This window comes from Babylonia areolata, chromosome 21 (assembly GCF_041734735.1).
Source record: "Babylonia areolata isolate BAREFJ2019XMU chromosome 21, ASM4173473v1, whole genome shotgun sequence".
Lineage (NCBI taxonomy): Eukaryota > Metazoa > Mollusca > Gastropoda > Neogastropoda > Buccinidae > Babylonia > Babylonia areolata.
In genome coordinates this window covers 43552923-43567497 of record NC_134896.1, presented here as the reverse complement: position 1 = coordinate 43567497, position 14575 = coordinate 43552923, and the positions used below count along the sequence as shown (strand labels likewise).

At 38.2% G+C, this 14575-nt stretch overlaps 1 protein-coding gene across 4 annotated transcripts in view; it reads right to left on the bottom strand.

Annotated features, from left to right (window-relative positions):
• Positions 1-14575, bottom strand: part of LOC143295899 (ras guanyl-releasing protein 3-like) — a 253140-nt gene that overhangs the window by 27650 nt on the left and 210915 nt on the right. Inside the window, exon 18 of one of the 4 annotated variants that reach the window (XM_076607580.1) lies at positions 12217-12242. The exons of the other annotated variants lie outside the window; for them this stretch is intronic. Within the exon in view, the coding sequence (XP_076463695.1) occupies positions 12217-12242 (26 nt within the window). The remainder of the gene's footprint in view (positions 1-12216; positions 12243-14575) is intronic. 4 annotated transcript variants of the gene reach the window in all.

Here is a 14575-nt window from a genome sequence, read left to right as displayed (position 1 = left end):
TCTATTAACCCTTATAGTGCTTTATATTGTCTGTGAGGAGGACATAGAAGTGAGTGGGCATGCCACAGGGAGGTGTGGCCCGTGAAGGGTGTGTGTGTGTGTGTGTGTGTGTGTGTGTGTGTTTCATTTCTATTTTTCTTGCTAAAAAAAGACTAAAAGAATTTTGTTGACAACATTTCTAATGCAGCTGGCAATAAATGTGAGTGAATGCTGGACAGAATATGTGCATAATACCAGATGTTCAAATCATATTCTATTATTCTAAGTGCACATAATGTAAGCAAACAAATTAAGTTTTATTTTCATTTATTTCCAGGTTCATATCAGCTACTCACTTGTGATACACACTTGAAAACAGAAAGATAAGAAAATTAAAAAAAATATCAATATAAATAAATAAATGAAAATTTCAATCGTTAAAATGTGTTCTGTGTTTGTTACTATAAAGCTTCGGGTTAAAAAAAAAAAAAGCATGAGAGCAGACTTGAACCAAGCATGTTTAGATGGAGAGAGATTGTCTTTGTCACAGTGCTATTACGGATCTACCAATGACGTTAACAGTTAAGCATGCTTTTTTAAGTGTGATAAATCAATCAAGGCATTTGAAATGATAACGCTGTTTAAAAACATGTTATTTTGGTTTGAAATGATAACGCTGTATAAAATCATGTTATTTTGGTGTATCTTGGGCATTTATGAAATTCTTTTAAGTCTGCAGTAAATGAGACATTGCCATTGCCTCAAACACACTGCAACAAGCCATTTTCTCTGGATCTAGATAGAAGTTCGACAGGTTTAGTTACACTCGCTGGGAAACTAAGACATGGTCTATCCAGTTTCTCTTTTATGTTCATTCTACAGTATCCACTATACAATATTCATATGCATTAAATACCTCGATGATGTAGTTTGTGTCACTGTATGTGTTCTGTCCAGAATTTGTATTTCTTTTATATTAATTACGAACAAGAAAAAATAATAATAACTGCACAGACCAGTCAAGACAAGGCTGACCAAAATTCAGTGAAACAGTGGATTCAATTTTTCTTTTATGTTCCTTCTAGTTAATTCAGTGTCCACATTAGAATATTCATATACAGTAAACACATCAATGATGTATTTCGTGTTACTGTACTGTGTACTGTCCAGAATTCATATTTTTCTTAATTGTGAACAAGAAAAACGAGGTCATTCCGTCTACGTTCCAGCAAATGGGAAATGGAAAAATGGTGTTTTCAGAATCCGGAATGAGCCTCAATGAAATAAACCATTAATGATCCAGAAATACAGATTATTTTGGGAGACTTACAACCTATTACTGGTATGACTGAACACTTTTTTCCTACTATGTATAGACCAAATTTGGTATTGACAGACAAAGTATTTCCTGAGAAAATAGCAATGTTAAAGTTTACCACAGACACACATACATACATACAGGCAGACAGGCACACACAGACAACTGAAAACTGGGTTATAACATAGACTCACACAAGTGAGTCAAAAATGATGTATGTAAAATTTGTAATCTCACATTTATGATTCACTCATTGCTAACGAGTGTGTTTTATAACTTAAAACTATAAGAAATTGATAGGCTGTATTATTTTCCTTTCAGAAAAGTAAGGGTTATATATACTTTCTTGCAGAAGTTTGTGAACTAGAATTTTTGGTTATTTACCCCCATCCACAACCAAAAACCACCTAGCAAAACAGGCACAAAAGCTGGAATAATGCATGGCACTGAAGAGGTTGAGTAAAACCACTGTTGCCCAGGCAGTGCACACACACTTCATAACAGTCCACACAAACAGTCACCAGCATCAAGTTATAAGAAAAAGCACATCATAAGAAAACTGACTGCATGTATCATACAGGTGTACTTTTTCTTAAGGGATGAATTTTCTGAGAGATTTTGAAAGCCCTCAAATCAGAATGGGAAGTAGTTTCATAGAATAAACTGAATATGGCTGCCTACACTGCAGGGTAAAAAAAAATGTCATACACATCAAAACTCTCATGGAAAAATGAATGCAGTAATTGTTGTAAAAGGGAAAACAGAAAACTAACCCCTAAAAAGTTTTCGGGGGGAATTATGAGAAAATCATAATCTCAAATTATGAACATAAACAAAATATGAAAATTATTGGAAGCACGCTTGTGGAAAAATAAACAAAATGTAAAATGATAAACAAATAACTAAACAAAGCAACCATTCAATGTGAGTATGTCAGTGAGACTGGCAAAATACATCTAAATGTCAAGTTGGTGAAGAAGTCAAAATACATATCAATAAAGATAAACAAGTAAATTGACAGGTATACTCATTTACATCATTGAACCATTTGTATGATGACCTGTAAATGAATAAATGAAAATATAAATACATGTAAATATATATATTTATACAAATACATAAAAGAACAATACAAATGATTACATCCAATAGTTTAAGGAAAGCACCCAAGTCTATCTAAGAGTAAGAAATATGGTGCATGATAATAAATAACAAACTAAATAAAACAAATAGATTTAAAAAATGAAAAACAAAACAAAAAAACCAAACAATACAAATGTATGCAACAGTGGAATTGAGGAGACATGTTTGACTGTTGAGGTGGCTGAGAAATGAGAACATGTCTATGAAAGAAAATAAACAAAGACATAAACAGGTGCATAATTATATGACAGAATTCCAGAAAACTTCCAACAGTCACAAAAATGTTGAGTGTGCTGATAGTTTCTAAAGCAAGTAATTCAAGTGTCCAGAGTGCCGATAACTAAATTACTGTCACTAAAATGTAAAGTGTGTTGATAACTTCCAATTTGCTGTCACTAAAACATCTTGAGTGTCGATAACTTCTAAGTTACAGTCACCACTTAGTCATTCAGCTGAGACGATAAACTGAGTTCCCAGGTGTAGCATGCACTTAGCACATGTAAAGGAACCCACACATCAAATGGGTTGTCCCCAGCAAAATTGTGTAGAAAAATCCACTTTGATAATGAAAGGAAAACCAACATATGCTTGCTGGCAGAAAAAAAAAGAAGAAAAAAGGGTAGCACTGCACTGAAGTGATGCACTGTCCATGGGGAGAGCCGTTACCAGCATTCTAGACATTGTGGTGACTAGGTTAGAAGTTATCAGACCACTTGACATTTTGGTAACATGGGAGTTCTAGACATTGTGGTGACTAGGTTAGAAGTTATCAGACCACTTGACATTTTGGTAACATGGGAGTTCTAGACATTGTGGTGACTAGCTTAGAAGTTATCAGACCACTTGACATTTTGGTAACATGGGAGTTATCAGTTAGGGAGCTGCCACGTCCACCTTTCACTTCTGTATCTCTCTGAAGACTCCATTGGCTGTGAAACTGGAGACTGCTAATAGAGAGACAGACTGACAGATGAGGTGCCTGAGCCTGATCTGATGCCATATCACTTGAGGAATTTTGGCCATGACTATCTCTCATGTCTCTTGTGTGTTGTGGACTTCTGTCCGAAGCACCAAATCGAAACCAAACACTTATTTGTAGATCTCCAAAACATGGTTTTACACTTTACAAATTGCTTAGAAATAATAATAATAATAATTATAATGGATACTTATATAGCATACTATCCAGAAATCTGCTCTAGGTGCTTTACAAAAACACTTATGTTTACATAACACATTACATCAATGTTACATACACACTGACTAAACACACACACACACACACACACACACACACACACAATGTATACATACATTTTAACATACATAATGTACCTAACAGCTAACCTCAACACAAGCACACACATACATTAACAGACATGCATGTGCGTGCGCGCACACACACACACACACACACACACATTCAAATACATGCGTGTATTTATCTACACATACATATGTATATACACAAACAAATGTGAAATCTAAAATCATAAAAATGCATGATACCACAAACTAATGCTGATTCTATCAAATTCAGCAAAAAACAAAACAAAAACACTCTCAACCTGAGCAGATTTCATTTTCTGCCATGAAAACTTCCTCAAATGGTCTGTCATGGTAAAAGGGCAGTGATGTTACAGACAGAATATGCATGGTCAAAAGAAAACAAGTAAAGCAATATCACCTGTTTACACTACATCAAAAAATGCTGAAACAGTTTGCATCAACTGGATAGATGGAAATGATAGTTTAGTGGGATTTATTTCATCACCAAATGTTTTTCTTTCATCAGATCATTTGCAAAATTTATAGCTGTTGGTGTTATATGAAGTACTTCCTCTGTAATTATTCTTCCACATCACTCTAACACTTCTTTTTTCTTCGATGACACAAGACTTGTCAGGTGTGTGACTGTGAGAAGTATGAGTGCATGTGAATATATTTGTGTGTGTGTGTGTGTGTGTGTGTGTGTGTGTGTGTGTGTGTGTGTGTGTGTGTTGTGTGTTGTGTGTGTGTGTGCGCGCATGCGCACGTACATGCACATGTGTGTGTGTGTGCGCATGTGTGCAGGTGTGAACATGAATGCAAGTGTGCACAAGTTCACTGAAGTGCCATATTTTTTATTCTCATTTTACTTTGATTACTCGCCTTACTTGCCTTCCATGTAAGGTTCTTTTTTCATCTTCTATTTTCATTTCTCTTTCTCTTGTGGGGTAGGGTGCCAATCAGATATGTGTATACCTCAATGCCATTGCATGTGTGTGATGCAATGGCTGCTCATTCCGAACACAGAAAAGTGCCACTTCAACAGTGCTTTTTGGATATAAGTGTGAGTCGACTTACATCATCTCTAACAACATAACTTAAACAGTAGCTAATAATGGCTATGTCTGCATTTGTTACTAACAAATGTCCCACAAAAATGCTTTCACACATTTCAAAGCTAATTTGCACCAGGAAACCTTTTTTTTTGGGGGGGGGGGGGGGGAGGGGGGGGCTTCTATGTACAATAATAAGAGCAGTCACACAAATTTCCATAAAAAATTGACTAGTGACTCAATTTCTGCCAGATCCAATAATTCAATATCATGTCGGTAAAAGTCTGCAAATCAGCACACACACTTTTTTTTGTTATTGTTGTTGTTGCTATAGGAGGCATAAATATATCAATGGCATCTGCCAGCTGAGTGTCAAACTACATGTTTTATTACCCTGTAAAAACATTATGACAAAGATATCACAATTTGAGTGGAATACTGTACAAACGTAAAGTAACAGTTTATTCACAAAGACTTCTTCATGCATATCTCACATTCTGCAGAGTGGAAGAGAAGACAAAGCATGACAGAAGAGTACAACTACATGCACAAGTAAGAACAGAAGTCCAAGGGTTTGATGCTTATGGCAAGAACAAAGACTCAGGTTGAGACAGACAAATATAAGACACACACAGCAGAAAAAACATTTGACACATCAAAAAGCTCAAAGATGAGAACCTGCAGGGACAGACACTATGAAGACTGAGAGGGCAGTAATACCAATGAATGAGCAAAATCTCTTAAATCACAAACTTTTTTTCCGGAATATTTATATCAATTATAATTCTTTTTCCCATCCACTTAAATATCCCCCCCCCCACCCCCCCCCCCCCCCACCCCTCAACACACACACCACAAGAAATGTAGTAATAACATTGCAATTACAAAATAAATAAATCTAAATCAGTTATTTGTTCAATTTTTTCTTGCCAACCCCCCCAAAATAACTATAAAAAGCTTCTCTATAAAAATGATGAGAGTGGAAGCGCAAGCAGCAAAATACAAGATGATAGCCAGGAGCCTGTGCATAAAAGACTATCTCATGACCTAACTGTGCATAAAAAGACTATCTCATGACCTAACTGTGCATAAAAGACTATCTCGTGACCTAACTGTCCATAAAAGACTCTCGTGACCTAACTGTGCATAAAAGACTATCTCATGACCTAACAAAGCAAGACAGCAAAATGCAATCTGCACAGCACAAACTGCAATGCAAACGTGCACAGACACAGAAAAGTGAAGTGGAACAGAAACATGAATCATTCCCACAGAACAGTCAGTCGCATTAGCAGCAGTTCTTCACTTTCATTATTCTCTCCATCATAATTCATGGATGGGTCCATCAACTTCACAACAAATTAGCCATCAGCCTGTGTGCATGTGGTGTGTGTGATATCATTCTCATGCACTAATAAAACAGCAAACATTAACATTCTTAGTGGCTTCTCTGTCACCATCATTTATGTAAGAAGAAAATGAAAGCAAATATGATGTAAATACATCAATTCACATTGAACATACTCACAAAACCTTGTAGATAAACCATTTGAAAAGATCAGAAACGTGTTCAATAAAGCCCATGAACTGTACCTTTCAGACTAGAAGGGACTTTGTATTGCGTTGTATTGTACTGCACTGTATTACGCGTCTCTTTGTAGCAACATATTTCTCTGTGTGAAATTCAGGCTGCTCTCCTCAGGACAGCGCACCGCTACACTGAGAGCACCGCCCATATTTTGTTTTGTTTTTCTGCATGAAATATTATTATTTGACACACAGGATTTGTCTTGTTCATAATCTAAATTACAGTGCCCTGTGGTGTTCATTTTTGCAAACATATTGAGGTTATTGTAAGTGCTCTGGGCCATGTGCTAAGAAGGTAGAGTGCGTTATAAATGGCCACTATTTGCTGTAGCATTTTTTCTGCAGAATTTTACTAGGGACAAAGCCTTTTTTTGTGCTGTGGGTTCTTTTACATGTGCTAAGTACATTGTAGCATCTGAATGACGAGCATCCAGACCATGATTCTAGGTCTAATGGAGGGGGAGAAAGTACTGGTGAGAGTGGGATTCCAACCAGTGTGCTCAGATTATCTTGCTTACTGGGCGGACATGTTACCACCAGGCCAACACTCCACTCCACTTTGGGTCATAGAGTGAGTGGATTTTCTTTTCATCAATTTGATTTATACCTGAGGTACTTTAGACTGTATGGCACATTAAATTCACAGAAAGATACAACACAGACCCAATAGGAGGCCAAATACGAATGATACAAAGGAAACAAGAACAGGAACATAATTTTTTTAAAAACTGGTGAACAGTAAAGTGTAATGTGATGAAGATGAAAGCATAATCCTCGCTTTAAAGTGTCTCTGCAAGAGTCACTGTGCTACAACCAGAAACATTTCTCACACTCCAGATCTACATGCTGAAAATCCAGATAAATCTTCCTTCTTACAGCCGATAACAAACATGATGAGAAGTTCCAGAAGAGGCGTGGCTATGATGTTCATTTCATCATTTCTTCTCACCTCATAATGTTCATCTGTGTTGGGGGAAAAATGACACAGCTGTGTCCCAGTCTATTCTCTTTCATCTTCAGAACTGTTGATTCCTGTATTCCCAGCAACATTTGTAAACTAGATATAAATAACAAAAAATAAAAGACAATTTACACCAGATATGTCATCGTCAGCCTCTTTCCATTGCGAAAGACGATGGCTGCACCAGAAATTATTCACTGCTGGGTGCTGCACTTTCTGCTTTAGCTGTGCAGACCAATGCTGGAGTGGCAATTTCTACTGCATGTGGGACAGATATAGGTAGATGTTGCTTGGTTTACAGAATATGACTTGTGTGTGGCTCTTTTTCTCTTTTTCGAGTGAATGAGTCCACAAGGCTTTCCCAGGACTGCACATCAATACCTGTACTTGTCAGGTCCCATTTGCATACATCTTTGAATCTCAGTCAGGGATGGCCTTGAGACATAGATCCCCCTGATAGTTCACCATACAACAGATCTTTAGGGACGTGGCCTTCATCCATTTAATGAACATGACGGAACCAGCAAAGATGGTGTTGACTCAGAAAGGTGAAGACAGTTGCCAAGCCTGTACGTTAAAGCATTTCAGTATTCTGGATCTTGTCTTGCCATTGGATTCCAAGAATGCATCTGAGGCAATGGAGATGGAAACTGTTTAGTCTTTTTTCTTGGGTGGAATATGTGGTCCAAGTTTCACTAGAGTAGGTTGCTTAGAACGTAAGCTCTGTACACCTGCATCTTGGTGTTCTCTGTCAAGTTTTTGTTTGACAACACCCTCTTGTGAAGTTTGGACATGACCCTGGTGGCCTTCACAATTCTTGAATTGATATCTGGCTCAAGGGAAATATTCAAGGTTATTGTCAAACCCAGATACTGGAAACGGTCAACAGAGTTGAGCTTGTGGCTCCGGATGTGGATGATTGGAGGAGAGTTTGTGCACTGTCCCATCACTTCCATTTTCGTCTGGCTGATGGCGAGGCCAAATTTGTTGCAAGCTTGTGCAAGGCAGTCTCTGAGTCTCTGAAGAGACTCCTCTGTGTGTGTCACCAATGCAGTGTAATCGGCAAATATTGCCTCTATGATGGTGACATGCTTGACTTGGGTCTTGGCTCTGAGTCTGGCCAGGTTGAAGAGCTTTCCGTCAGATCTTGTGTGTAGGTAAACTCCATCTTCATTGTTTGCAAATGTATAAGATAAAAGCATGGAGAAAAATATGCCAAAGAATGCTGGGGTGAGCATGCAACCCTGTCTGACACCACTGCTTATTTGGAATGGGTCAGACACTGTTCCATTGTAGCACACTGTGCTGTACATGTTCTTGTGAGAGGATTAAACAATGGCCATTAATTTCGAGGGACAACCTATCTTCCTGCATTCATGTGTTGCAAATGCCATGTTCACTGTTATATACAAAGTGGGCTCCTGCTAACTAGATCAAAGATGTTTATCAGGTCTATGAAGGCAAGGCAGAGTGGATGGTTTTGCTCTCGGCATTTTTCATGCAACTGTCTGACAGAGAATATGTCGATGGAAGATCTGCCTGCCCAAAACCCACACTGCGACACTGGGTATATGTATGCTGCCAGAACTTGCCAGGATGACTCTTGCAAAGGCTTTGCCAACAATGCTGAGTAGAGAGATGCCCCAGTAGCTGTTACAGTCACTACGGTCGCCCTTGTTCTTGTACAGGGTCACGATCTTTGCATCTTGCATGTCCTGTGGTACACAGCATATGCAGAGTAATCCGTGCAGATCCTGAAGCAATGCTGCTTTCCCACATTTGATGACCTCAGGAGGTATCCCGTCCTCCTTTGGGGCCTTTCCAACTGCCAGACAGTCTATGGCCCTGCTCAGCTCTTCTTCAGTATCCAGCTTTTCCATGCCAGACAGCTCTTGAATGGCGCTCAGAACTGCTACTGATACGACATTTTGCATGGAGTACAACTCTAAGTAGTGCTGTACCCACCTCTCCATCTGCTTTCCTATATTCTACAAATCTGACCATATTCCTTATTTACCAAGAATCTTCTTTCTTTATTTACTTATTTCTGCATTCATGTGCAGCAAATACCATGTTCACTGTTATATACAAGTGGGCTTTTCCATGCATGCTTGATTTTACCCCACTATATGGGTAGCCAAACTCTGTTTCATCAGATGTCCATGCTAGGTATTTTTACATTTCAAGAACCTACTCAACACTAACATAAATTTCAGGGTCTTTAATAACATGTATATTTAACCCGTTCAGTTCCAGAAAATTTTGTATTAGAAAAGAAGAAAGCTCTCTGCTTGCCAGTGAATTTTGAGAATTCGGGGGTAATAAATTCAAGAAAAAAAAAAACAAACTATAGGAGACATAGAAAGTGAATGTTTATATATAACAAAATGAAAGAAGATTCTGAATCTGGGCTTGTTTCATAATCAATCTGAATGCAAATCTTATTCAGGCATATCAAAGATAAGCTAATTTTTGTGCAACAAAAAACTCTTATTTCCACCACCACAGAATGACATCCAAAACAAAAACAAACAAAATACAACTAGGGAGATGACATGCTTGTTTTAAGTTTATACCCACACATGAAAATAAAACAGGTTAAGAGTCTATGATAACAATCACAACTCTTGCAAACATGTAAATGAATAACTGTCCCAAAACTGACAAACATGGGTTCAATTAACATAAAAGGTAAATCAGATACTCAGAAACTCCGCAGTCAAGCGTTGTGACACCAAAGAATGTTCCCCTATAGAGCAAGAAGCTCTTTGATGACTCTCACTCAGTCCATGCTCCATGTGGGCCGACAAAATTTGTCTGCAGTGTATGCCATTTGCTTCCTCGACACACATGTCTGTCCTCTGATCAGTGATAAAAAGCATGGAAAACCAAAAATATGCATCACTCAGTCCAGGGCCACACCCCCTTCTCCACCCTCTGACTACCATATGACCTACATCTTACACCACTCCTCTCCATTTACCCCTTCCCCTCTCCATTTACCCCTTCCCCTCTCCATTTACCCCTTCCCCTCTCCATTTACCCATTCCCCTCTCCATTTACCCCTTCCCGCTGTAGGCACACATACACCGCCCTCAATGCCAGTCAGTCATAAAAGCTGTCTGCTTTGATTCAGTGACTGAACAGTGTCAAATATTAGGCTATCAGTTTGATCACTTTTTTGTCATCACCTTCAAGTTCTAACAAAGCATCAGACAAGAGAGATCCATCTCCATCATTATACTTATCTAGAATCATTTGAACAGCTTGCAAAGCTGTTTTAGTCCACTGACTGGGACCACTATCTCTGCATGTTGAAGGTTCCAGCGCCACTTTAGCAAATGAGGCAAGCTCCCTTTCCATGCATGTTCACGTGCTCCAGGTAGCAAATCACCATCAAGAAGAAAGGTCTTCTACCTGATGTATACTTATTCACATGGTATTTTCTTAAATCTGGACACATCAAGCTGAGTATGTTTATGTTCACTGAACTAAACACTGACGAGAGAAAAATCAAAATAGACGGAGGAAGTCAGTGGACAGCTTATTGGCACTAAGGCAATAGTTTGTGCAGGGTGTCAGCTGAAGGCTTGTGCACTGAACGGGTTCATCTTTTGCAAATGTATACCTTAAAGGGGATTAAAGCACTGACAGGTCTGCACAACTGTTGTCCTGAGAAATCAGAAAAATCCCCCGCCCCCAACCCCCTATAATACACCAGGCAGTTACCAGAATTGTGCCCAGGACCCTCAGACTGAAAGTCCAAGGCTTTAACCGTTTGGCTTTTGCACCCATCATTATGTGCAGTGACAAATGTTCCTTGGCACAAAATACAACTTTAACATAGTCTGTGGACTGACACCCATGCACAACGTCAATGCATATTCTGCTTCTCTTGATCCTAACATTGGTCATTGTGCAGTCTTTATAATTCAAAATATAAAAAATGTGTTTCTATATTGCAATAGAGGACAGGGTCAGATGTGCACTGTGAGGGTCACAAACAGTGCAATGTCAAAACAATGAACCAGCCAGAGAGGGTGAGAACAGACAAATACTACAAGACATCAAGATCCAGTTTCCTGTGCTAAAAACATCACTGCTTCAGTGACTTTTTCTTCCATGGCTAGTGTATTTGGTTTCTATTACAACAACAAAAAGTGAACACACACACACAAAATGAAACCCAGACTTAGCACATGCAAATTGCTGAAATAATTCCTTTACATCAAATTGATTACATAATATATTGTCACACTCCTTGAGACTTCAGTGTATGAATAATTCAAAGGAGCATGTTGGGGGTGGGGGGTGGGGGGTCCTTTTCAGTTGTTTCCTTCCATGTGCATTGGACATTTGTCTGATGGTTTATCACCTGACTACAGGAATACAACCAATGGCAACAAGACACATGTCCCTAGCTAAATTCTGTTGAAAAATCCTCTTTGACAGTAAAACAATATGCAGACAGCAGCCCAAATTTCACACTGAGAATTCTGTTTTGACAAGGAAGTAATCAACTCTAACCCACAGTCCCCTACTGATATGTGCTTATATATCAAAGTCATCATCATTATCACCCCCAAAATATTGCATAATACAAACAAGTGTGTTATCTTAAAATATGGCCTGTATTACTGTCAAAACTGTAGACTGAATGAAGGAAGAGGTTGGGGAGACGACAAGAGAAGCTGCCAGTGTCATGTCTCTTTCTCTTTGTGCAAACATTCTGAAGCTAAAAAGAAAACACAAAAACAGACTGACAAAAAACCCTGTAATTTTGCAATACCAATCAAACAAACAAACAAAGAAAAAAGGCAGAAAAAAGGAAAAGAAAGAAGATAACCAAAGAAAAGATGGGGAGTGGCATGTGAGGAGAAGTAGCCAAAAAAAGGGAAGCAACTTACTGTACTGCTTCCCCACATGAGACAGGCTACAAGACAAAAGAAGACAACATGTTGGACAGATGTCAGGATCAATCATCCCCCCCACCCACCCCTGTCCCTCAAATGGCTGTATCACACATTCAGCAAGATTCCTACAAGATCTTTCAGTCAGCCAGTATTCTAATATCAACTGTTATTTACATTTTTTTAATTCCCTTGCCCTCTTTCTGTACCTTTCCATCTCCTCTTGTGTTTGCTTCAAATGAGAGATGAATTCTTGGACAAATGCCAGTGTTAATCACAGACATAGTCTATTTATAGGTTCATGGCGTTAATGTGCAATGATTGTATCAAATTCATCAATCATAATACAAAGCCCTTCAGTCAGCAGGATTCTTGACAGATTCTCTTCCTCACGATTTCTCCTTGAATGCTAGCTTCCACTGACACTCCACACCCTCACCTGATGCTGATGCATAATCAATTCATGGAATTAAGTTAGAACAGTACCATAAAAGTTAAATCTCTACCCTCTTTAATGCAAATCTTTGGAATGTGACAACGACAGCAAGCACAAAACCATCCACTGATAAACTTAAATGAGATAAGATTACCAGGAATTTTCACATCATAATGTGCTTAGCACTTAAAAACAACTGACAAATATTCTCCTTATACAAACAACTATTGTTTATGAAACAAACAATTCCCACAAAGCAAATATTCTCCACAGAGCAAAAGAATATTCAGCATAAAATAAACAGGATATTCTACGCAGAACAAACAAACAAATATTTTCCTTAAACAAATATTCTCAATACAACAAAAAAAGAAATATTCTCCACAAACAAACAAACATTCTCCTTAAAACAAACAAATATTTTCAATGTCATTTACTTTCTTTTTCTTCTTTTTTTCCCCACTGTCTGTTCTTCATAAAAAGACCTCTACCCTATACATATTCACAACTTCTTTTTTATTTGCTTTAGAGATGGATCAGTGTGTACTAAGGCAACATTAACCCCTTAACAGCTGAACCTTGTTCAACATATCAGCAGTTGCATCAGTTTCAATTGCAGTTCCTTCCTCTGTCAGTGTGTACGTTTGAAAGATGTAACTGACTTTGCTGATGAAAAGTAATATACCTGTAATCCCAAGAGGAAGAAATCCAAACAATAAATGCTGACTGACATCCAGAACAATCTCAATTGTGCCTCAGTCAGCTATGGCCCTTCAATGATGAGCATACTTGTCAGAAGCAGTCAAGTGGTAAACCAACAAAGAAACAAAGAAGCTTGTGGACTGCTGATAAATATGCAAATCACTGGCTATTTCTGAAAATCAACTGCAATTCTCTTGATCTCACAATCATAAGAAGATGATAATTTTAGTTGACCCTTTGTTAAAGAGGAAAAAATCTTGCTGTGTCAAAAATGATATTTTTCAAGGCAAGTTGGAATACGTTTTCTGATTCTCATTTGTTGACTTGCACACGTACGAGATAACAGCAGTGAGAAAGAAAGAGAGAGAAAGAGAGAGACAGAGAGAGACAGACAGAGACAAGAGAGAGAGAGAAAGAGAGAGAAAGAGACTTGGAGAAAGAGAGAAAGACAGATAGTGGGAGGGGAAAAGCAAGCTGAAGACAACTACAGACTTCTAAAGGCCAATCTATAAGAGATGGGGACAGGCGGGTGTGGAAGACAATGAAAGCACACTCACATACACAAAATGTATAGGAGAAAACTAGCTTTAGCATAAAGGCCTTTCCAGTGGAAAAGAGCAATGACAATTGATACTGAACAAAATAACCTGTGAACTAAATGTCAAATTTACGGACTCCAATAAACTGAGAACCCTTTCTGGTTTTCCACAAAACATAGAAAGTGTTACAATGATGATTATAACAGTCCATTTCCATTCTGTTGTTGATACTACTGAAGTGATCAAAGCTAGATCATTGGGGCAAATGGGGAATGTCCTTCACTAGGAACAGTGTGCCTCAATTCTGCCTTTCACATGCACAAGAAAATTTTTTAATCCTTTATCGAATTATCATAGTATGTCATGAGTTTTCAAGTCTCTTATAGTGTTTTGTCATTCTGTTTTAGACTGCTCACAGACAAGACAAACTGTTTTGACTTCATATGACAAAGACATGACTTGCTTACAATGCAAACCACTTTGCTATCACATGATGTTATTGTTGCTGACTGGTGGCAAGACTGGCAGTTCTTGTTCAACATCACCATCCACAGCCCTTCACCACCATTTCTTCAGCTCATTTCTCTGGTTTCCCTGGAAATACTGGATTCAGTAGCATGGCCATCATTTTGTTGAACAATGAAGTTTCTGTGTCTTATAAGTTATATCCTTCTCATGT